Source organism: Carassius carassius, chromosome 37, assembly GCF_963082965.1.
Source record: "Carassius carassius chromosome 37, fCarCar2.1, whole genome shotgun sequence".
NCBI classification, from domain to species: domain Eukaryota; kingdom Metazoa; phylum Chordata; class Actinopteri; order Cypriniformes; family Cyprinidae; genus Carassius; species Carassius carassius.
The window spans coordinates 3212501-3226650 of NC_081791.1; the positions used below are offsets into that span (position 1 = coordinate 3212501).

A 14150-nucleotide genomic window follows, 5' to 3' on the forward strand; every position below is an offset into this window, starting at 1 on the left:
TCCAAGGATACTGCAGTAGTTTGCTAATATAGTATTCTGAATTCAGCCTTTGTTTCCAGTGATTTAAAATTCACGTATTACATTCTCACAAATTAATTTTTCAAAGTGATTTCCTCTAAAAAGGCTAACCTCTAATCAAACTTAATCGAAGGTCAAATTAATTCCATATCCCAGTGCTTTTTATTCATATGGCAAATATGTAAAAAAACAACTGTGAACATGCGATACTTAAAAAGAGCATATTTAATGTTTATAGCTGACAAACATGCTGCACGAAGCTCAGTGTAGCCTACATGAAGGAACGAGCGGTTAACTCTTGAGGAAGTTCTGAATGACAGGAGCACATACATTGACAGGTTCAGAAGTGGTTACATCTACAGATCAAAGAAGTCAAAGCTTACCACAGATTCACAATTCCTGGTTTTATTCAGTGCAGAAGTTCTAGGAGTCACATTATGGCTCTTGCTAACAAAGAAAAGTCTTCCCTCTGTTTCACTTAAACAAGCTCACAAAGCTGAGGCATTGTTTGGCTCAAAAATGGTCACATATCCTTGAATGAACACTCACAGTTAGAGATGTATCAGTGTAATGTATCTCTGGTGGGACTGAAGCTTCATCTGAACAGAAAACAGTCATGTTAAAGCTGTTGCTGCTTCACAGAGTACCAGTCAGTCCTTTCACAAGCCCTTTGAATCTGAAGCAAGACTGAATTAAGCCCTTTAACTTATTTAACATTCACACCAATAACTGAAAGAAGCTGCACGCAACTCAAAAGAGTTCAACATATCATTAAAATCAATTCATACTGTTCATAAAACAAAACAAAAAACAAAAAAACGACTGGCCGTTAGTTTCTGCACAACAGTCACATGTAAGAGCACTTTGGACATAATCAGTGGTTGTGCTATTCACAAATCAACATGCTACATCATCGAGCCGCAGTCTCACATTACATTTCAAAGGTTGTCCTGAGCTTCAGAAAACCGAAAACCAAAAACCCTATTTAACATGGCAAATCACTAACACTTAAAATGTCTCAAGCTATGAAAACAAAACTACTGAAAATGATAATAATACACGAGTCACACACATGAAACGTTTAAATAATCAAACACTAAAGCAGACAAAACAATATGCATCCCGGTCATATTCACTCAGATATGCAGCATTTCATCACACAAGGATGCAAATGAAAAAGCTATTGTTTTAAGCAGGCAAGCAATACTGCATTCAGTGGTCAGGCACTTTCTTCAGTCTCTGGTGGAGACGGTTTATCTGGAGTCGTAGCAATCTTGGGCTTGCATTGGTGTCTGAAGACATGCTGCTGTTGAAGGGGCTTTCAGTCAGCTTCGCTACACCTGCAGAAACGGCAGCAGAATGCTCAACTCAAAGTCAGTGAGTCAGGTCCACAGAAAATGAACACCTGAAGAAATAACAACAAGTCTGTCTGATCAGCTGTCACTTCTATCTGTGTGGAGCACTCTTCCCCAAAGACCCTGATTGTTTCAGACTGATGAAAACAGGTCGAGTGGACAGAAACCCCACAGACGGGTGTGAGTACAATAAGGTGCTGTGAAGAGGGCGTCTGCACACAAATAAACAGACTGTTTTTGGTACAGAAGACTTCAAAGAACCAGAGAGAGAACGTGGGGAAAATAGTCACACTGATTTACTGATTTAGTTTATTGAGCAAACAATACTATATGATTTATTTAACTGAAACAAACATTCATTAGCGTCTTTTTTTTCATAAAGAATTGTATAGACATTTTGCATAGCAAAAATAGAAGTTAATATTCAGTAGTTTCAGATCATGTTTGGTTGTTGTTGCATGAGTGTTTTCCAGATGCATGTACCTGCAGGAGGCGGAGTCTTCTGGATGAACGCTGGATGATTGACATGTTCTCTCTGGGAAAACAGTGCATGGCACACTACAGAAACAGAGAAAATTAAGATATACAATGATATTAATATTGAGGAACAATAGCTTGAATGAAAACCCATTATCCTTGAAACTGAAAAGTGTTGTGCAGGACGAGGAAGCATTTACCAATGATGACAACAGCAGTGGCAGCCAGAAGAGAGAATAAAGGGAAGAACATCACTTGATAGGAGTCGATGAACTGCTGAAGAATACTGGGCCTGTCCGCTCCATCTACTATATGTGCTACGAGGACAGAGAAGCAAGACGGGGCAGTATTTAAGAACACAAAGACCCTTTAAGGGCTCATGACATGGATTTTTTTTTTAATTATTGTTCCTTGAGGTTGACTTGGAATGATAAAGTTTTTTGCACAAAAATATATATATATATTTGCAAAAATAATATTTTTAAAGCCTGATTCTGGCCCAGTGGCTGAAATGATCGGTCCTTCCTTAAGGCTTCCTTAAGTCAGTAAATGGCCACTGTTATGATTGGCCAACATCATTGTATTGGAAAAAGTATCAAAGTCCACCACTACTGTACATCATGTGAATAAGTGTTATGAAAACATTATCCATATAAAACCTGTCCTTTGTGGACAAAGTATTAGGAAAGTGATTACTTCTGAATACAGTGGCTAAATTAACGAAAAATAAAGCCTCAACAAGTGTTGACATTTACCAACACCACAGCAGTAATGACTTTATGAACTACTTTACTTCTAAAATCGATATTAGAGATAAAATTTCAACCATTCAGCCGTCAGCTACAGTATCACATCAAACAGTGCACTATAAACCCCCTGAGGAACAGTTCCACTCATTCTCTACTATAGGAGAGGAAGAATTGTATAAACTTGTTAAATCATCTAAACCAACAACATGTATGTTAGACCCTATACCATCTAAGCTCCTAAAAGAGGTGCTTCCAGAAGTCATAGATCCTCTTCTGACTATTATTAATTCCTCATTGTCATTAAGATATGTCCCCAAAACCTTCAAACTGGCTGTTATTAAGCCTCTCATCAAAAAACCACAACTTGACCCCAAAGAACTAGTTAATTATAGACCAATCTCAAATCTCCCTTTTCTGTCCAAGATACTAGAAAAGGTGGTATCCTCACAATTATATTCCTTCTTAGAGTAAAATGGTATATGTGAGGATTTCCAGTCAGGATTTAGACCGTATCATAGTACTGAGACTGCTCTCCTTAGAGTTACAAATGATCTGCTCTTATCATCTGATCGTGGGTGTATCTCTCTATTAGTTTTATTGGATCTTAGTGCTGCGTTTGACACAATTGACCACAACATTCTTTTGCATAGACTTGAACACTTTGTTGGCATCAATGGAAGTGCATTAGCATGGTTTAAATCGTACTTATATGACCGCCATCAGTTCGTAGCAGTGAATGAAGATGTATCATATCGATTACAAGTGCAGTATGGAGTACCTCAAGGCTCAGTACTAGGGCCGCTACTCTTCACGCTTTATATGTTACCCTTGGGAGATAATCATCAGGAAACATGGTGTTAGCTTTCACTGTTATGCTGATGATACTCAGCTCTATATTTCTTCGCGGCCCGGTGAAACACACCAATTTGAAAGACTAATGGAATGCATAGTCGATATAAAAAACTGGATGACGAGTAATTTCTTACTGCTAAATTCTGAAAAAACAGAGGTGTTAATTATAGGACCTAAAAACTCTGCTTGTAATAACCTAGAACACTGTCTAAGACTTGATGGTTGCTCTGTCAATTCTTCGTCATCAGTTAGGAACCTAGGTGTGCTATTTGATCACAATCTTTCCTTAGAAAGCCACGTTTCTAGCATTTGTACAACTGCATTTTTCCATCTCAAAAATATATCTAAATTACGGCCTATGCTCTCAATGTCAAATGCAGAAATGTTAATCCATGCATTTATGACCTCAAGGTTAGATTATTGTAATGCTTTATTGGGTGGTTTTTCTGCACGCTTAGTAAACAAACTACAGCTAGTCCAAAATGCAGCAGCAAGAGTTCTTACTAGAACCAGGAAGTATGACCATATTAGCCCGGTCCTGTCAACACTGCACTGGCTCCCTATAAAACATCGTATAGATTTTAAAATATTGCTTATTACTTATAAATCCCCGAATGGTTTTGCACCTCAGTATTTGAATCAGCTCCTTTTACATTATAATCCTCTACGTCCGCTACGTTCTCAAAACTCAGGCAATTTGATAATACCTTAGAATATCAAAATCAACTGCGGGCGGCAGATCCTTTTCCTATTTGGCGCCTAAACTCTGGAATAACCTACCTAACATTGTTCGGGAGGTAGACACACTCTTGCAGTTTAAATCTAGATTAAAGACCCATCTCTTCCCATAACACCGTATTTACTTGCTACATCATTAGAAGAATGGCATCTACGCTAATATTACTCAGAGGTCACCGTAGCCATCAGATCCAGTCTGTATCCAGATCAGAGGGTCACTGCAGTCACCCGGATCCAGTACGTATCCAGACCAGATGGTGGATCATCACCTAGGAAGGTGCCCTGCCCTGAAAGACAGCGGAGACCAGGACAACTAGAGCCCCAGATACAGATCCCCTGTAAAGACCTTGTCAAAGTCAAAGTCAAAGTCACTTATATTTATATAGCGCTTTAAACAAAATACATTGCGTCAAAGCAACTAAACAACATTCATTAGGAAAACAGTGTCAATAATGCAAAATGATTGTTAAAGGCAGTTCATCATTGGATTCAGTGATGTTATCTCTGTTCAGTTAAATAGTGTCTGTGCATTTATTTGCAATCAAGTCAACGATATCGCTGTAGATGAAGTGTCCCCAACTAAGCAAGCCAGAGGCGACAGCGGCAAGGAACCGAAACTCCATCGGTGACAGAATGGAGAAAAAAAACCTTGGGAGAAACCAGGCTCAGTTGGGGGTCAGTTCTCCTCTGACCAGACGAAACCAGTAGTTTAATTCCAGGCTGCAGCAAAGTCAGATTCTGCAGAAGAATCATCTGTTTCCTGTGGTCTTGTCCTGGTGGTCCGCTGAGACAAGGTCTTTACAGGGGATCTGTATCTGGGGCTCTAGTTGTCCTGGTCTCCGCTGACTTTCAGGGATGTAGAGGTCCTTTCTAGGTGCTGATCCACCATCTGGTCTGGATACGTACTGGATCCGGGTGACTGCAGTGACCCTCTGATCTGGACACAGACTGGATCTGTCGGCCACTGTGACCTCGGAACAAGAGAGAAACAGACAAATATTAGCGTAGATGCCATTCTTCTAATGATGTAGCAAGTACATAGGGTGTTATGGGAAGTGTTTCCGGTTCCGGTTTACCTAATTAATGCAGCCTAAAAATCCTTTAACGGATTTGGATAATAAAAGCATATTAGTATGTTATGTGTATGCCAGGTTAAAGAGATGGGTCTTTAATCTAGATTTAAACTGCAAGAGTGTGTCTGCCTCCCGAACAATGTTAGGTAGGTTATTCCAGAGTTTAGGTGCCAAAAAGGAAAAGGATCTGCCGCCCGCAGTTGATTTTGATATTCTAGGTATTATCAAATTGCCTGAGTTTTGAGAACGTAGCGGACATAGAGGATTATAATGTAAAAGGAGCTCATTCAAATACTGAGGTGCAAAACCATTCAGGGCTTTATAAGTAATAAGCAATATTTTAAAATCTATGCGATGCTTGATAGGGAGCCAGTGCAGTGTTGACAGGACCGGGCTAATATGGTCATACTTCCTGGTTCTAGTAAGAACTCTTGCTGCTGCATTTTGGACTAGCTGTAGTTTGTTTACTAAGCGTGCAGAACAACCACCCAATAAAGCATTACAATAATCTAACCTTGAGGTCATAAATGCATGGGTTAACATTTCTGCATTTGACATTGAGAGCATAGGCCGTAATTTAGATATATTTTTGAGATGGAAAAATGCAGTTTTACAAATGCTAGAAACGTGGCTTTCTAAGGAAAGATTGCGATCAAATAGCACACCTAGGTTCCTAACTGATGACGAAGAATTGACAGAGCAACCATCAAGTCTTAGACAGTGTTCTAGGTTATTAGAAGCAGAGTTTTTAGGTCCTATAATTAACACCTCTGTTTTTTCAGAATTTAGCAGTAAGAAATTACTCGTCATCCAGTTTTTTATATCGACTATGCAATCCATTAGTTTTTCAAATTGGTGTGTTTCACCGGGCCGAGAAGAAATATAGAGCTGAGTATCATCAGCATAACAGTGAAAGCTAACACCATGTTTCCTGATGATATCTCCCAAGGGTAACATATAAAGCGTGAAGAGTAGCGGCCCTAGTACTGAGCCTTGAGGTACTCCATACTGCACTTGTGATCGATAGGATACATCTTCATTCACTGCTACGAACTGATGGCGGTCAAATAAGTACGATTTAAACCATGCTAATGCACTTCCACTGATGCCAACAAAGTGTTCAAGTCTATGCAAAAGAATGTTGTGGTCAATTGTGTCAAACGCAGCACTAAGATCCAATAAAACTAATAGAGAGATACTCCCACGATCAGATGATAAGAGCAGATCATTTGTAACTCTAAGGAGAGCAGTCTCAGTACTATGATATGGTCTAAATCCTGACTGGAAATCCTCACATATACCATTTTTCTCTAAGAAGGAATATAATTGTGAGGATACCACCTTTTCTAGTATCTTGGACAGAAAAGGGAGATTCGAGATTGGTCTATAATTAACTAGTTCTTTGGGGTCAAGTTGTGGTTTTTTGATGAGAGGCTTAATAACAGCCAGTTTGAAGGTTTTGGGGACATATCCTAATGACAATGAGGAATTAATAAAAGTCAGAAGAGGATCTATGACTTCTGGAAGCACCTCTTTTAGGAGCTTAGATGGTATAGGGTCTAACATACATGTTGTTGGTTTAGATGATTTAACAAGTTTATACAATTCTTCCTCTCCTATAGTAGAGAATGAGTGGAACTGTTCCTCAGGGGGTCTATAGTGCACTGTCTGATGTGATACTGTAGCTGACGGCTGAATGGTTGAAATTTTATCTCTAATAGTATCAATTTTAGAAGTAAAGTAGTTCATAAAGTCATTACTGCTGTGGTGTTGGGAAATGTCAACACTTGTTGAGGCTTTATTTTTCGTTGATTTAGCCACTGTATTGAATAAATACCTGGGGTTATGTTTGTTTTCTTCTAAAAGAGAAGAAAAGTAATCGGATCTAGCAGTTTTTAATGCTTTTCTGTAGGATATGTTACCTTCCCGCCAAGCAATACGAAATACCTCTAGTTTTGTTTTCCTCCAGCTGCGCTCCATTTTTCGGGCTGCTCTCTTTAGGGTGCGAGTATGCTCATTATACCATGGTGTCAAACTGTTTTCCTTAACCTTCCTTAAGCGTAAAGGAGCAACTTTATTTAAAGTGCTAGAAAAGAGAGAGTCCATAGTTTCTGTTACATCATCAAGTTGTTGAGGTTTTGGATATGCTAAGGAATTTGGTTACATCAGGAAGATAACTTAAAAAGCAGTCTTTTGTGTGATGGTTCTTCCAGACTTGTAACAAGAAGTAGAATTTACAATTTTGGCTATATGAAGTTTGCACAGAACCTTGTCTCAGACGACCACCAGGACAAGACCACAGGAAACAGATGATTCTTCTGCACAATCTGACTTTGCTGCATCCTAGGAATTGAACTGCTGGTTTCGTCTGGTCAGAGGAGAACTGGCCCCCCAACTGAGCCTGGTTTCTCCCAAGGTTTTTTTCTCCATTCTGTCACCGATGGAGTTTCGGTTCCTTGCTGCTGTCGCCTCTGGCTTGCTTAGTTGGGGACACTTCATCTACAGCGATATCGTTGACTTGATTGCAAATAAATGCACAGACACTATTTAGCTGAACAGAGATGACATCACTGAATTCAATGATGAACTGCCTTTAACTATCATTTTGCATTATTGACACACTGTTTTCCTAATGAATGTTGTTCAGTTGCTTTGACACAATGTATTTTGTTTAAAGCGCTTTATAAATAATGGTGACTTGACTTGACTTGTGGTTTGCACTGCAACTGCGTTCAGATCAATACAGTAGACACTCCTCTATATTTCAAGTTAAGTTCCTTCGCAAACTGTACATTGTGCCTCATTAAAACAAACACAAAATAAATCTGCAGTGAGATGCTCCAAAGAACACACTGTTCCAACATGATCAGGATGCCATTAAAAAATTAACCATCCCACATTCCTGATGCTAAAATCATTCGGATGGACCTTTTTAATCTGAAGATGTGTCTCAGTATGCTGTCAGACAGAAGCTGAGGAACAAACTTTGCACAGAAGAGCTGCTGTGTGCTAGATGCATGACAGACACAGGGATGTGCAGCACCTGAGCACTGGACACGCTGCTCACAGACGCAGTCAGCGGTCCCTGCGGCTCCACTGCTCGAACCGTGTATCTGATGTAGCTGGGAGAAACCTCCTTCTGCTCCATCACAACCGCAGGAGAACTGCTCTTCACCTGAACATGAGGAAGAGTCAGTCACACACACACATCTGCTGGACACAGTAACACAAGAGATGTTTGACTGAGAGCACAACACCCCCCATGTCATCTAAACTCTTCATTCACGCTCTCACGCTCGTGCAGCAGTATCAGTGAGTCAGACTCGCTAAGGTTACTCCAAGAAGATTTGTCGCTAGCCACTTTTTTGGAGAAAAAAAAGTCGCTGGGGGGTCTGTAAAGTTGCTAAATCTAGTGTCAAAGTCGCCAAGTTGGCAACACTGCATCAGAGCACTGGTTGCTTTAATCATGCATAACTTTATTTGATACTAATTGAACTGGACAGATCACATCATCACAATATGTGTGTCTCAAATTATTGTTAATGTACATGACTTCAGCGGTCTTTCTGTCTGAATGCTTTATATAGAGAGAGCTAATAATAGCCATAGATCACGCTTTCTTTTTCTGTTTGCTCGGTTTTGTCGAGCACCCTGCTTCAAACCCATCAAGACAACTTTGTTGATTCCTGAAGTGAACTTTCATTTGAATGGTTTTGGACTTCTGTCTTGAACTGGGTGCAGTACCTGCAAGTTGTTCAATGTGCTTCTCATCCATGTATTTAATGTGCGTCCTCGAAAGCGCACAGTTTTCCAGCGTATTTACTTTTTAGGTAATATCAGTGGTATGGCATATTTCAGATGTGTCCAAAATTACAAAGAGACACACCAACGCTATCTCACGACCAATTCGTACGTATTTTACGAGGTGGCTTATTCGTACGAATTTGTACGACCTCACTCATACGATTTTATACGATTTGTCTAAACCCCAGTGACGGTTAGGTTTAGGGGCGGGGATAGGTGTAGGTCATTCGTACAAATTCATACGAATTGTGCAACTTGTAAAAAACTTACGATTTGGCAACAATCGTATGAATTTTTACGAGTATGGTCGTACGAATTCGTACGAATAAGCCACCTTGTGAAAAATGTATGAATTGCACACACACACACACACACACACACAGATATATATATATGTTTGATTAAAATTATTGCTAGGGACAATTTGGTAGCCGCTGAAAATTAGGGACATCCCCCATATTTCTACAGCCCTGCAAGAATACTTATTTCAGCGAAACATTTGTCTTTTCAGACAGCGCGAGACAAGGATGCAAACATACGTGGAGTTGCTGGAGCGCGGCTGGCGGCCCGTAGACGGTCAGCTTTGCAGACGGGTGCTGATGGCTCAGGATGATGTCCGTCTGATCGGAGTAGATCCCTGGACTGACAGGCAGACGTGCGCTGAGCTATGATGCGACTGAAACACAGCACCTGTTTATGAGCATGTTACATTTGCTAGTGTTCATTTGACAAAAGCTTATAATGCAGTCATAATAAACAAATTAAGACTTCAGATGCAAAAAAAAAAAAAAAAAAAACCCTAAGACCGCTGAGTTTTTTCTTTTAAATGCACATTTGTATCAGGCTCCAGTATTTAGACTCAGTAATTTCACTTTAATTGCAATGCAAAGGATGTTAGTCACTAATTCAATGTCTTCTTTAAAAAATATCAAATGTTATTTTTCATAACAGCCTGAAAAAAAATCAGTGTTTCTGCAGGATATTTAAGCTCAAATGTAAGAATAAGACCTTTTTTAAGATCTGCATTTAATTATTACTTTAATTATTAATAATTAATACCATATGAGCAGGGTAGGGCAATGTCTATAGTAACATATTAAACTCTAAAATTAATGATTTACAGTCCACATAAAGGTTTTCACACCTTTGTAAGAAAATGAATGAGTCAAAAGTATTAATTATCATATGAATTAAATAAATGATTATATTGCATTACATAAATACATTCTACTGTTTACAGTCGTGGCCAAAAGTTTAGAGAATTACATAAATATTGGAAATTGAAAAAGTTGCTGCTTAAGTTTTTATAATAGCAATTTGCATATACTCCAGAATGTTATGAGGAGTGATCAGATGAATTGCATAGTCCTTCTTTGCCATGAAAATTAACTTAATCCCAAAAAAACATTTCCACTGCATTTCATTGCTGTCATTAAAGGACCTGCTGAGATCATTTCAGTAATCTTCTTGTTAACTCAGGTGAGAATGTTGACGAGCACAAGGCTGGAGATCATTATGTCAGGCTGATTGGGTTAGAATGGCAGACTTGACATGTTAAAAGGAGGGTGATGCTTGAAATCATTGTTCTTCCATTGTTAACCATGGTGACCTGCAAAGAAACGCGTGCAGCCATCACTGCGTTGCATAAAAATGGCTTCACAGGCAAGGATATTGTGGCTACTAAGATTGCACCTAAATCAACAATTTATAGGATCATCAAGAACTTCAAGGAAAGAGGTTCAATTCTTGTAAAGAAGGCTTCAGGGCGTCCAAGAAAGTCCAGCAAGCGCCAGGATGATCTCCTAAAGAGGACTGAGCTGCGGGATCGGAGTGCCACCAGTGCAGAGCTTGCTCAGGAATGGCAGCAGGCAGGTGTGAGCGCATCTGCATGTACAGTGAGGCCAAGACTTTTGGAAGATGGCCTGGTGTCAAGAAGGGCAGCAAAGAAGCCACTTCTCTCCAAAAAAACATCAGGGACAGATTGATCTTCTGCAGAAAGTATAGTGAATGGACTGCTGAGGACTGGGGCAAAGTCATATTCTCCGATGAAGCCCCTTTCCAATTGTTTGGGGCATCTGGAAAAAGGCTTGTCCGGAGAAGAAAAGGTGAGCGCTACCATCAGTCCTGTGTCATGCCAACAGTAAAGCATCCTGACACCATTCATGTGTGGGGTTGCTTCTCATCCAAGGGAGTGGGCTCACTCACAATTCTGCCCAAAAACACAGCCATGAATAAAGAATGGTACCAAAACACCCTCCAACAGCAACTTCTTCCAACAATCCAACAACAGTTAGGCGAAGAACAATGCATTTTCCAGCACGATGGAGCACCGTGCCATAAGGCAAAAGTAATAACTAAGTTGCTCGGGGACCAGAATGTTGAAATTTTGGGTCCATGGCCTGGAAACTCCCCAGATCTTAATTCCATTGAGAACTTGTGGTCAATCCTCAAGAGGCGGGTGGACAAACAAAAACCCAGACAAACTCCAAGAAGTGATTATGAAAGAATGGGTTGCTATCAGTCAGGATTTGGCCCAGAAGCTGATTGAGAGCATGCTCAGTCGAATTGCAGAGGTCCTGAAAAAGAAGGGCCAACACTGCAAATACTGACTCTTTGCATAAATGTCATGTAATTGTCGATAAAAGCCTTTGAAACGTATGAAGTGCTTGTAATTATTTACAATTACTTGCTCAACTTCCACATTATTTAGTCACTGGTAGGCATAATGAATTTGCAAATTGCAAATGATTTGGTACATTCATTCTCTTGATTATGTAAACACTAGGCATTAGTTCCTTCCATAAGTCAAATGCCAAAAGGTTGAACTATCAGGGATATTTCTATACATATATATATATATATATATATATACTTTTTAGACACATACTGAGGCACATGTATACATATTTACAGTCAGTATTCCACATATAGAAGCCTAATGTGAACATTTGTGAATTTGGTCACTGGGCCTTTCCTCAGACAAGCAGAGCCTTGTGGCCCTTTCAGCAGTTCAGTTCAGAATCACTTACATAATATACATATGAACTATTTACAGCTAAGAAAACCACATCAATGTATTAATCTTGTGCTCAGTTAACTTGTTCTCAAGTGGCTACTTATTTCAGATATTCATGTGGCATTCAAGGTCATGGGTTTTCATGGGCTTGTTTCCCAGAGGATGCATGAAAGGATAAAATGCATATGTGACTCTGGAGCAACAAAGCAGTCATCAGTAGCACAGGTATATATGCAGCACTAGCCAACAATACACTGTATGGGTCAAAATTATCATTTTTTCTTTTTGCCAAAAATCATTAGGATATTCAGTAAAGAACATGCTCCATGAAGACAGTTTGTACATTTTCTACCATATAAATATATTAGTAGCCTATGCAGTGCTAAGGACTTATTTTGGACAACTTTAAAGGCGATTTTCTCAATATTTAGATTTTGTTTTTTGCACCCTCAGATTCCAGATTTTCAATTAGGTCCGTGTATCTCAGCCAAATACTGTCCTCCTAACAAACCATACATCAATGGAAATGCAGCTTATTTATTCAGCTTTCAGATGATGTATAACTCCCCCAGAAAAAAAAAAGTATTGACTCTTATTGGTGGTTTCGTGGTACAGGGTCACATGCAATATATACCTTGAAATGCAATGTAAGTTGTCTAGGATAAAAACGGCTACCTAATGTGTAAGTAAAAACCTTTATTTCAGACAATGTGTAAGCAAGAACGACCAAGTGGAACCTGTACTAACCACAGTACTAATATGATCCATCCATGATTCATTTATTTGTAAAATAATTACTTTATACCCCATAGTATGCACACATTCATGCAGAATGGCAACAGAATAGTAGTGTTTTGTTATTATTATTTTTTTTTTTTGAGTGAATTAGACAACAGCACACTAGAAAAGAGAGCTCAACATCACTGTAAATCAAGAGAAACAAGTTGTAGAATTTTACAATTTTTAATAATTAAATTTGTGCAACAGATACTTTTTGTTTTGAAGAGGTAAAACATTTTTTCGCCTGTGTTGGGTAATGTACAGTATATATGGGTCATTCCATGAAAGCTTTTGCGTACCTAAGAAATAATCAAACATATATTTAATATAACAACAAATAAATGTGCAATTTAAAAACATAAGAATACTATGTATGCTTTTATCAACATTACATCAAAAAAGTCAATTAAATATTACTTTATATCATTTAAATAGCATTTAGTCTGGTAAGGGTAGGGTTTTTAGCCTATACCTCACTATGATTTCTCTTTTTCAGCAGGACTTTTAATTTGCTAAATTAAGGCAAAATTATATAGAAATCACATGTACATATTATTCTTAATATAGTCGCATTGTTAAGCAATGACTTTGGCATGACTATGCATTTTTTCTACAAAATATAAATAATTATATTAGTGTCCCCTGATTTCATGTCAGCCCTGTTACCCTCATTAAAAAACTCTTGTAAAATAAAGTACATTCAAGTGACATCATTTCTACAGGGTTACATCATGTCTCAACCAGGATGCCTACACTTAAAACACAAGTATGTTTCTCTGACTGCTCTATAATCAGGGCCGGTTCTAGACATTTGGAGGCCCTAGGCAAAATGTATGTTGGAAACCCTCCTGCCACACCCTCCTTCCCTCCACCTTTTAGAATTCACGAGTTCACACTTACACATCAAATTAAATAGAGTAAAGATTATGCGTATTTATTGAGTTGGCCGGGGGAGGGCTCTGAATATTCGCCCGAACCAAGAGTATTAACCCCTGTTTGTGATAGAAATAACCTAGAACTAGATTGCATTGTATTTTGGATTGTGTTATTTACATCCAATAAGAGATTATTAAAATCAAAGTGAGGAGATGAGGTGGTGGAGGGATACTGATAAACTGTCAGTGAGCAGAGGTAAGTCTGCAGTATAAACCTCTTTTCTCGTTGATTGGGTTGATTAACTGAATGTGCTCCACTCTCTGTAACAAGGAGTCTGAGGCGTTCGGATCCATATGCAGCATTTATTAAACAGAATGGTCATACAGGCAGAGATCAGGAATGGCGTCAGGGA

The 14150-nt window shown here is 38.9% G+C and overlaps 1 protein-coding gene across 1 annotated transcript; it reads right to left on the reverse strand.

The window, feature by feature from the left end:
- Nucleotides 1-1230: 1230 nt before the first annotated feature.
- LOC132118640 (nuclear pore membrane glycoprotein 210-like) lies at nt 1231-11828 on the reverse strand. The gene is made up of 6 exons (XM_059528613.1): nt 11823-11828; nt 9606-9731; nt 8248-8437; nt 2051-2167; nt 1857-1931; nt 1231-1358 (listed from the first exon to the last, which is right to left on the reverse strand). The coding sequence occupies exons 1-6, from the start codon at nt 11826-11828 to the stop codon at nt 1231-1233; spliced, it is 642 nt and encodes a 213-aa protein (XP_059384596.1).
- Nucleotides 11829-14150: the final 2322 nt, after the last annotated feature.